At 35.5% G+C, this 11,983-nt stretch overlaps 1 protein-coding gene across 1 annotated transcript; it reads left to right on the top strand.

Annotated features, from left to right (window-relative positions):
* Positions 1-10,289: 10,289 nt before the first annotated feature.
* On the top strand, positions 10,290-11,291 carry LOC101016637 (olfactory receptor 2A25). Its single transcript, XM_021936367.2, has one exon. It carries the CDS (start codon positions 10,322-10,324, stop codon positions 11,252-11,254), a length of 933 nt encoding a protein of 310 aa, XP_021792059.2. The 5' UTR covers positions 10,290-10,321; the 3' UTR covers positions 11,255-11,291.
* The last annotated feature ends 692 nt before the right edge of the window (positions 11,292-11,983 follow it).

Raw genomic sequence — 11,983 nt, 5'->3', positions numbered from 1 at the left:
GTCTATAATAACTAACATCAGCCAGAAGTGCATACTGTGAGTCCTCTAGAGGTGGATACAATGAATATTGGGATTTTGTGTCAATTAAAAGGTAGAGACATCTTAGTATGGCTAGTTGCATCATACCTAACTAAATCATAAAGTTGTTATTGGTTAGATGTTTAAATGTATATAAAAGTATGTCTATAAATGCTGAGTTGCCAAAGGGGGATACTGTGCTAATTCCTAAATTAGGAATTAGTCTTTCTGCTCCAAACTCATCCTTTCACTCTATGCTTAGTGGTAGCTGAAAGTCCACAAATAACCTTTGCCTTTTGCCCGGATGACTTCCATTTAGGTTCTACCAATAGGGGGCACTAGAGGAAACTGGGAGCGTTGAGGAGGAAAAGGAACTTGCTCCTACCTGTGTGCTTGCTGCTCTTTTCCGTGTTACCTCAACTCTTCACTTGGGCAGTTCCGAGAAAACTGCCTCATCACTCCCAACCTGGGGCGGTAGTTTTAGTGGGGTTTGTGGGGGGCACTTTCTCCTCAGAGGTTGAAGTTCCCACACGGTCTCTCCTCTGAACCTGTAAATTGTAATCACCCTAACCTCTGCTCTTTCCTAACTCTGTGCTGTCTGTTCATCTGAGAGCTTCTTTGTTGCTGCTTTCCTTCTTCAATGTCCATTTAACCACGTATTTATCTAAATTCTCCGTTGAAGTACCAGAGTGCTTTGTTTTCCTAGTGGACTCCTGCTCGTTCAAAAACAAGTTAGAAAAACATTTAGAAATTTGGAACAATTATCCAAGTAATTTTTTAAAAAATTTGGCCGTGTATGGGAGTTTAAAAACAGCATTAACATAAAATATTTTTTATCTGGTGTGTTGCAAGGCAAGTCAGTTATTATAATTCGGTGTATGCGTTACTTGTATGCTAAATGAACATGCCAAAGAAATTTAGGAATTGACTGCCAAGCGAAGGCAAAATGATGATGAGGCAAAATAAGTGGGAGCCAGGACTGACAATCTTATAGCACCTCTTTATAAAACTAGCAGAAGGAGAGAACAAATATAAAAGCTAAGTAATAGGATGCTAAACACAAAACGCAAATAATAGAAAGCCCAAATATCTCAATATTTACATTGAGTGAAAATTGATTATATTTTCCCATTTTCATATTGTATTGTATTTTGTCTTTTTTAAGCCCATAAAATAAAGTTATATATTATTTGTAAGATTATCTAAAACACAACCACAAAGAAAGGCTGGGAATATGATAATGAAGAACATAGCCTATGCAAATATTTAATAAGTTGATGTGGCAATATAAATACAAGCTGGATGTTTGCACTTACGTTTATATCAGGCAAACACACTAATTGGTATGAAGAGAAGTACTCCATAATATTAAAGGTAAAACTCTATCAAGAATATGTAACAATCATAAATGTGTATATACAACAATATAATCTTAATGTAGAAATAGGAAAAAGAATTACAATGAAAAGATTAGCAAACCCAACTTCTTAGTGGGGGAATTAGAAAAATGCTCTCAGAAATTGATAATCCTGACAAAAATTGGAAATAAAAACTACAAATATTTACATGCTTGGTCGAATAGATACATAAAGATTCCTGCATCCCCCAAAATAAAGCATATACATTAAAGTCAATATAACAATTGCAAAAAGCAAATATATACAAAACATAAAACCCCTCATATTTTCAAAGAATCGATACCACAAGGATTCATTCTCTTACTACAGGTGATAGATAATAAATGTAAAATTAACAATAGAAAGGTAACAAAAATATTTAGAAACCTAAAAATGTACTTCTTTATAATTTGTCCTCTGAAGATGAAGTCAATATGTGGCTAAAATGGTGGGGGAAAATAAATTTATAGCTAAAATTACGTTTATTTTAAAACTAAGATTTATAAGTTATATTCAACTCAGAAACATACAATGACCAAAAATTAAAATAAAAATAGTATATAATTTATATAAGAGCAAATTTTATTGAAAAAATAAAGAATTATGAACATTATTAAAATAGAATCCTAGTTCCTTTTTCAAAAAATACTAATAAAATTAATCAGAAAAAAAGGGGGAAAGGTGTGTATGTAGACTATTAGGAACAAAAAGTTATAGAAACAAGATGTAGATGTTTTTAAATGATAAAGTTATAAGTGAAACATATTTCAAAAAATTTAAAAGATTTGAAGATATTCCAGTTCTCAGAGGGAATGCTTTCAACTTTTTCCCATTCAGTATTATGTTGGCTGTGGGTTTGTCATAGATGGCTTTTTTAAAACATTGAGTTATGTCCCTTGCATACCAATTTTTCTGAGAGTTTTAATCATAAAGCGATGCTGGATTTTGTCATATGCTTTTTCTGCATCTATTGAGATGATCATGTGATTTTTGTTTTTAATTCTGTTTATGTGGTATATCACATTTATTGACTTGCATATGTTAAACCATCCCTGCATCCCTGGTATGAAACCCACTTGATCATGGTGGATTATCTTTTTGATATGTTGTTGTATTCGGTTAGCTAGTATTTTGTTAAGGATTTTAGCATCTATGTTCATCAAGGATCTCGGTCTGTAGTTTTCTTATTTGGTTATGTCCTTTCCTACTTTGGGTATTAGGATGATGCTGGCCTCACAGAATGAATTCGGGAGGGTTCCTTCCTTCTTTATCTTGTGGGATAGTGTGAAAAGGATGGGTACTAATTCTTCCTTAAATGTCTAGTAGGATTCTGCTGTGAATCCATCTGGTCCTGGACTTTTTCTTATTGGTAATTTTTAAATTACCATTTCAATCTTGCTGCTTGTTATTGGTCTGTCACTCTCACCACCCCTCTTCAACATAGTACTGGAAGTCCTAGCCAGAGAAATCAGACAAGAGAAAGAAATAAAGGGCATCCAAATCGATAAATAGGAAGTCAAACTGTCACTGTTTGCTGACAATACAATCATTTACCTTGAAAACCCTAAAGACTCCTCCAGAAAGCTCCTTGAACCCATAAAAGAATTCAACAAATTCTCTTCAGATACAAGATTAATGTACACAAATCAGTAGCTCTTGTATACACCAACAGCGACCAAATGGAGAATCAGATGAAAAACTCAACCCCTTTTACAATAGCTGCAAAACAAAAAAATAAAATACTTAGGAATATACCTAACCAAGGAGGCAAAAGACCTCTTCAAGGAAAACTACAAAATACTGCTGAAAGGAATCATAGATGACACAAACAAATGAAACACATCCCATGCTCATGGAGGGGTAGAATCAATATTGTGAAAATGACCATCCTGCCAAAAGCAACCTACAAATTCAATGCAACCTCCATGAAAATACCACCATCATTTTTCACAGAATTAGAAAAAAACAATTATAAAATTCATATGGAACCAAAAAAGAGCCCACATAGCCAAAGCAAGACTAACCAAAAAGAATAAATCTGAAGCCATCACACTAGCTGATTTCAAATTATACTATAAGGCCATAGTTACCAAAACAGCATGGTACTGATATAAAAATAGGCACATAGACCAGTGGGACAGAATAGAGTACCCAGAAATAAACCCAGATGCTTACAGCCAACTGATCTTCAACAAAGCAAACAAAAACATAAAGTGGGGAAAGGACACCCTTTCCAACAAGTGGTGCTGGGATAATTGGCTAGCCACACATAGTATAATGAAACTGGATACTCATCTCTTATACAAAAAATCAACTCAAGATAGATTAAGGACTTAAATCTAAGACCTGAAACTATAAAAATTCTAGAAGATAACATTGGAAAAACCCTTCTAGACATTATCTTAGGAAAGATTTCATGACCAAGAACCCAAGAGTAAATGCAACAAAAACAAAGATAAATAGTTGGGACTTAATTAAACTAAGTCTCAAAAGAAGACATACAAACCGCCAAAAACCATGAAAAAATGCTCAACGTCACTAATGATCAGGGAAATGCAAATCAAAACCACAATGTGATAACACCTTACTCCTGCAAGAATGGCTATAATCAAAAATTCGAAAAACAGTAGATGTTGGCATGAATGCAGTGACCAAGGAACACTTCCACACTGCTGGGAATGTAAACTAACACAGCCACTGTGGAAAATAGTGTGGAGATTCCTTGAAGAACTAAAAGTAGAACTACCATTTGATCCAGCAATCCCACTACTGTGTATCTGCCCAGTGGAAAAGAGGTCATTATATGTAAAAGATACTTGGGTATGCATATTTATAGCAACATAGTTTGCAATTGCAAAACTGTGGAACCAACCCAAATGCCCATCAATCAACGAATGGATAAAGAAACTGTGGTGTGTGTGTGTGTGTATATGTGTGTATGTGTGTGTGTGTAAAATAGAATACTACTCAGCCATAAAAAGAAATGAATTAATGGCATTTGCAGTGACTTGGATGGGATTGGAGACTATTATTTTAAGTGAGGTAACTCAGGAATGGAAAATCAAACATTGTATGTTCTCACTGATATATGGGAGCTAAGATATGAGGATGCAAACGCGTAAGAATGATACAATGGACTTTGGGGACTTGGGGGAAAAAGAGGGATGGGAGTCAGAGATGAAGGACTACAAATAGGGTGCAGTGTATACTGCTCAGGTGATGGGTGCACCAAAATCTTACAGATCACCACTAAATAACTTACTCATGTAACCAAATGCCACCTGTACCCCCAATGACTTATGGAAAAATAAAAATTATTTGGAAAATATTACTTAAACTTCCTTATGTAGAAGAAGAAAATCCAAAACCTTAACATTCAAAAAATTGAATTGGTTACCAGAATTTTCTACTAATCAAAGAACACCGTGCCATATAGTTTTAAAGGCAAATTTTACTGATCCTCAAGGAACAGCTAATTTTCATAAGATGTAAAACTTCTTGAGAATAGACAAAAGAAGGACAGCAATCCAGCTTGCTTTATAGGGCTAGTATAACAATGATAACAAGACTAGAAAAGTACAGTAGAAGAAAAGTGATTTATTGAACAAATCTCAAAAATGAACATAAATGCAAATTAGCCTAAGTATTAGCAAACGAAGTTCAGCATTGCTATTACCAAACAAAATACATCTTTTTCAGATAAAATATAATTTAAGGCAAAAAATATTATAAGCATATAGAAGGCTTTTATATTTATAAAATTAGAAATAGAAAAAGAGGAGATGTATGAGTTTATATATTTAATAAATTGGACCATGAACAACATATGGGTAACAGTGATTGTTTCTCTCTAGGCATCAGATGCCCTTGGGCATCAATGTGAGGAAGAAACATCTTACCAGTATATAAGGACACAATCTGGACACCAGTCACCAACAAGCCTCTTACTGAACAGGTCTGATGGGGAAAAAGCACATTAAACCTACTACAGGTGACCTCCCTCAAGGTAAAAATAATAGGTTTTTTACTTAGTTGGCGGTCATGAACATTAAAATAACTTTAACTTAGCAAATTATACCCTGCCTCCTTTATATTTAAGTATAAGAATGGATTTAGGTAAAAGGCTAAAAGAAAAATTTAAAGCACAAAGGCACCATCAGATTGTCTCAGCTGCATTCCCTGAAATTATAAAATAGGGTCAATTCATTTTCATTTCTTCATTCTCAGAAGACAGAGAAAACAGTAATAGTCACAGACCTCAGGGATTTTGGTCTTCCTCACTCCACCTCACACTCCCCTTGCACTAGAAATTAAAGAACAGGGATTGCTTCTTGGTAAGAAGTGTCCTTCCTTGTTTGTGTTCCAGTTAAATCTTACAAAAAGGGTTTAACAAATCCCATTGGGATGCCTTATCTTTCTTTCTGATCCCTTAACATGTTGCTCACAGCTTCTATAGCTCTTGCTACCTGGTCCTACTTTGGGACTTGTATTCCTTGTGGAGACTTGATGGAAAAAAATACGGAATATATGTTCAGGTTACACAGAAGATAAAACTCAGCCAACATGGGATGGGAATACTATATGGGTTTCACCTGCCCTAAATCAAGTGATTCTATTTGGAAGGTTGAATCTATATGAGTTCCACGTGCCCTAAAAACAAGTGAATCTATTTGGAAGGTTAGTAGGTGGGGATATTTTGGAGTTCCTGAAACTACAACAAGCTTGGGGAATCTGTAATGTAGGAAGAGGTCCTGGAAGTAATTGTATTCCTTCTTATATTTCCGATCATGAATCCTACACTGACTGAAGAAATTAACAGCAGCAACATCTTGACATCAACATCCTTCCAGAGAAAACCAGAGAGATAAGTACAGTGAGAGCCCCTTTCCCTAGGACAGGAGCAGATGGCAGTATGCACGTGGGTCTTTATCTCTCCACTGCAACACACTTTCATAGCATACTGAGACATGGTTGATCTAAGCAGAGAATAACGTCTTTTCTGAGAGCTGTCCAACCTCCATTGGGGCACTTTTTCCCCCAGTAATCTTCTTGGAATGAAAGAGTTTCAACACTAGCTTACAGATGCTTTTTACTAATTTGTGAAGCTTTACCTAACTCATATCCAGCTTGTTTTCTCATTTTTAGTTGTTAAGCCTGATGTAAGTTTTTATATTATCCAATCTTTATTTATTATACAATTTCAGATGGACTGTTAATAAAAAAAATCACAATGCAAAATGTAATTCTTACCTGTTAATGCCAAATTTCTGCTATTTATAGACTTAGCTACTAGACTAATTTAAAAGTTTTCTCTTTTAGATATACCTAACATAGATAATTTATTTTGATACATTTGGTGTTGAATTTCTTGTTTAAATTGTAAGGTAAAAATAGTTGTTTGTGGCGGTTTGCTTGTAAGTTTCTATTGCTCATGAAATTCAGTAGTGGTTTTATAGAAAAATGGACCTAATTGACTGCAAACTAGATTTATGTTACATAAGGAGAAGAGTGACCCGAAGGATTTATTTTTAAATGTGAAATTCCTTTTTCTGAGCTATTTAAACATGAGAATTATCATATGTGTGAGTCCCTTTTTTCTAAATTTTTGTGGGTACATAGTAGGTGTATATACTTATGGGGTATATGAGATGTTTTGATACAGGCAAGCAATGTGAAATAAACACATCACAGGGAATGAGGCACCCAGCCCCTCAAGCATTTACCCTCTAAGTCACAAAAAATCCAGTTACACTCTTTAAGTTATTTTAAAATGACAATGAAGTTATTGACTATGGCCACCCTATTTTGCTAACAAATAATAGGTCCTATTCATTCTAATTTTTTTGTACCCATTAATGATCCCCACCTCCTCCCAATACCCCTGCTACCCTTCCCAGCCTCTAGTAAACATCCTTCTACTCTCTATGTCCATGAGTTCAATTATTTTGATTTTTAGGTCCCACAAATAACTGAAAACATGTGATGTTTGTCTTTCTGTGCCTGGCTTATTTCATTGAACATAATGATCTCCATTTCCATCCATGTCGTTGCAAATGACTAGATCTCATTCTTTTTTATGGCTGAATAGTGCTCCATTGTATATATGTACCACATTTTCTTTATCCATTCATCTGTTGATGGACACTTAGGTTGCTTTCAATTATTGGCTATTGTAAACAGTGTTACAACAAACATAGGAGTGCAGACATCTCTTTGATATACTGATTCCCTTTCTTTGGGGTTTATACCCAGCAGTGGGGTTGCTGGCATACTTGTGAGTCTTTTTAATAGTCTTATCAATCCAACCAGGTTACATGTGGCAGCAAACAAGTACAGTCTTATATGCCCTCAGTCAAGACATATAGCAGAGCATAGTACATGTTCAGTTAATACCTGTGGATTTATATTTTGTGATGTAGCTACTTGGAGATGGGGGAAGATGAGATGACACCAATGGTCCTTCTACTTTATTATGTACCTTTATCTTATAAAATTTTAGAAATAGCATTGTTATCTTCGTTGGCCTCAGATATTGCAAGAAAGTTGAAGTGAAAGTGAATAACACTTTTCTATGCATTTAGGACCACTGAACCCTATTTTTGGAAGGGATGTTGGCTTTCTTCTAGTTCAACTTCTCACATGACAAAGGAATCCCATCTTGAATAGATGGTTTATTAATCTATGAATTAAAACACTCACTGAAATCAACTTCATTCCTAATAAAATTACTAATTTTCAGGAAGGCAATTTCAATAATTATCAAATTATTTCTTGACTAAGATAATATCACCTTCCAATAATTTCTATTTTGAATTATGATTCTTTCTTCAAAGCAAGACAAAAACTTATTTACTTTTGCTGATGAAATCTTTTAAATATTATCAGAAAACTAGAATGGGGAGTTCATTGATAGCAACTCAATTATGAATTTTTCTTAGGTTTTTATTTTAGTGAAATTCAGATGGATTACGGACTAAAGAAGGCTGTAGAGTCAGGCGAAAAAAAAAACCAAGCAACAATTTAGAAGTTACAATGATTCAAACCTCAGTATACCCTCTTTGCTTTGGAAGAATTTTAAAACATTTGATAGCCCACAAAAAAAAACTACAGAGTCACCATAATAATAAGTAGTTATTTATTTTTATATGATGGTTAAGAAGCTATAAAATATGTTAAACATTCTATGAATATAAGTATATGGTTAGAGTTTTAGCTCTAGTTTTGGATAGAGATCAGTGTTTTTTTGACCCATCATGAAATAATTCAGCCAGCATTTAGATTAGACTAGAATAAAATAGAAAACAAGTGCATTACGCAGAGTAAGGATTCAATTATATATATATATATAGTCGTGTGTATGTACTGGGTAAACATTTATTATTGTAGGAATATAGCAGAGTTTTGGAAATTTCCAAATGTAAATAAATAAATCATATGTAACAATTTCACTACTAGGTATATATCCAAAAGATAGGAAGTGAAAATATCAAAAAGATATCTTCACAGCCATGTTTATTGCAGCACTATTCACCGTAACCAAAATATGGAATAAACCTAAGTGCTCATCAATGAATGAATAAAGAAAATATACACACACACACACACACACACACACACATATATACACACACACACACACACAAAATGGTATATTATTCAGCCATGTAAAAGAATAAAATCCTGCCATTTGCAGCAACATGGATGGAACTGGAGGTCATTATATTAAATAAAATAAGCTAAGCACAGAACGACAAATATTGTATGTTTTCACTTATATGTGGGAGCTAAAAATGTGCATCTCATGAAGACAGAGAGTAGATTGGCAGTTACCAGATGCCAGGAGGGGTAGCAAAAGGGAAACATAAAGAGAAGTTGATTAATGGGTACAAACATATGGTTTCATAGAAGAAATAAGACCTAGTGTTCAATAGATTACAAGAGTGACTATAGTTTACAGTAATCTATTGTATAGTTGAAAATAGCTAGAAGAGAATAATTTGAATGTTTCTAACATAAAAGACAAATATTTAAGGTGACAGATAGCCCAAGTACACTGATTTGATCTCTATAAATTAAATGAGTATATTAAATTATCACATGTACCCTAAAACTATGTACATCTATTATGTATCTATTAAAAATTGTTAAAAATAAATTTGCAAAAAATAGAAAAAATATATACAAATAAATAATATAAATACACATTTGTAGTAGAAGAAGGGGGTAGTCTAAGAAAGGTGACAGGTAACTACATTCTGATTGTAAGACAACACAGAGTAGACCATCTAAGGGTACAAAAGTCAAAACACAAAGATCTCTGTTTAAATCCAGCCAAAGTTGGGGCAAACTGCCATTCTTTCAACTTAATTCAAGATTATGCGATCAGTAAAAATCACAAGTTTAACAAATAATTCATATAAAAAAGGCACAAATTGGTGAGAAGACCTGATAGCAGGATCATTGACATGTTTGTCATCCCTCTTTCTATCCTTATATATAGACATAGACACTAGCACACTTCCACATGCATGGATATAAGTACCCTGCAATGAAGGAATACAGAGGGCAAGCATCTGGTGTAATCATTACAAACTGAGGAAAGAGTCCATGCTATGAAGGCAATTTAAGTATTAACGTATTTTGAACTGTGATGAAAGTATATTTGAAAATAAGATGTAATGAATACTATAACATCATACTGACATTGAATTTATCATAGTTGAAAAAATTTCCTTGTGTTTCCTTTGTAATGCATAATTTTCTCTTAGTAAGTGACTAAGATCAAAATATAATTGGAGGTGTTTTTTTAGGAAACACTCAAACAATAATACGTACAGTTGCAGCATGCTTAAACATTTGCCTCAGACATTCAGACTTGGTGAGGTCCTTGTTTCTTCTACAGGGAAATGGGAGGAAATCAGACTTCCATCACAGAGTTCCTTTTACTGGGATTTCCTGTTGGTCCAAGGATTCAGATGCTCCTCTTTGGGCTCTTCTCCCTGTTCTATGTCTTCACCCTGCTGGGGAACGGGACCATCCTGGGGCTCATCTCACTGGACTCCAGACTCCACACTCCCATGTATTTCTTCCTCTCACACCTGGCGGTCGTCGACATCGCCTATGCTTGCAACACAGTGCCCCAGATGCTGGTGAACCTCCTGCATCCAGCCAAGCCCATCTCCTTTGCTGGCTGCATGACCCAGATGTTTCTGTTTTTGAGTTTTGCACATATCGAATGTCTCCTGCTGGTGCTGATGTCCTACGATCGGTATGTGGCCATCTGCCACCCCCTCCGATATTCTACCATCATGACCTGGAGAGTCTGCATCACTCTGGCATTGACTTCCTGGACTTTAGGAGTCTTACTGGCCCTTGTCCATCTAATGTTACTGCTACCACTGTCCTTCTGTGGACCCCAAAAAGTTAACCACTTTTTCTGTGAAATTACGGCTGTTCTCAAACTTGCCTGTGTGGATACCCACATTAATGAGGTAATGGTTTTGGCAGGGGCACTGTCTGTGCTGGTGGGACCCTTCTTTTCTATTGTAATATCTTATGTTCATATTCTGTGTGCCATTCTAAAGATCCAGTCAGGGGAGGGGCGCCAGAAAGCCTTCTCCATCTGCTCCTCCCACCTCTGTGTGGTTGGACTCTTTTATGGCACAGCCGTCATCATGTATGTTGAGCCCCAATATGAGAGCCCCAAGGAGCAGAAGAAATATCTCCTGCTGTTTCACAGCCTCTTCAATCCCATGCTCAATCCCCTTATCTATAGTCTTAGGAACAAAGAAGTCCAAGGTGTTCTAAAGAGGATGCTTGAAAAGGAGAGAACTTCATGAAAGCCTGAAAGAATAATAAAATAGCTGGGTTTAAAGGGCTTTGAGATTACATCTGAACCCATACCTACTTAGGATACATAATCACACTCTAAGGAACCCTTTCCATCTTCTTGAAATGTTCCTATGAGTACCTCCTGAGAAAGCCCATTCTGCTTTCCTCCCTCTAGCATTGAAGGTCGGAGCTGCACAATTAAAAAAATATATTTACACTAGCTGTATAGTGTACATACTTTAATATAATTATGTGAAATGTTCTGAAAGTTGGAAATAAATGTGCATCTTTTTGTTATGTAAATAGGACTCAAAGGCTAATTTTTGTAGAATAAAGATATAGGCGTTAAGAGAGACTGATAACAAAGTCATTACTTAATTATTTTTAATTTAGAAAGTGCCATATTTAGGCCTGGCATGGTGTCTCTTGCCTGTAATCCCAGCACTTTGGGAGGCCAAGGCAAGCAGATCACGAGGTCAGGAGATTGAGACCATCCTGGCCAACATGTTGAAACCCTGTCTCTACTAAAAATACAAAAATTAGCCAGGCATGGTGGAGCAGACCTGTAATCCCAGCTACTCGGGAGGCTGAGTCAGGATAATCGCTTGAACCCAGGAAGTGGAGGTTGCAGTGAGCCGAGATCGCACAACTGCACTCCAACCTGGGTGACAGAGCAAGACTCCATCTCCTCCATCTCCTCCATCTCAAAAAAAAAAAAAAAAAAAAAAGTGCCGTGT

This window comes from Papio anubis, chromosome 4 (genome assembly GCF_008728515.1).
Source record: "Papio anubis isolate 15944 chromosome 4, Panubis1.0, whole genome shotgun sequence".
In the NCBI taxonomy this organism is placed as follows: Eukaryota; Metazoa; Chordata; class Mammalia; order Primates; family Cercopithecidae; genus Papio; species Papio anubis.
Note: the sequence above shows the minus strand (reverse complement) of the source record. Positions and strands in the feature narration are given on the sequence as shown.

What these genes read in the sequence shown, in the direction of transcription:
- LOC101016637 (XM_021936367.2), top strand. Translation starts at nt 10,322, where the DNA reads ATGGGAGGAAATCAGACTTCCATCACAGAGTTCCTTTTACTGGGATTT.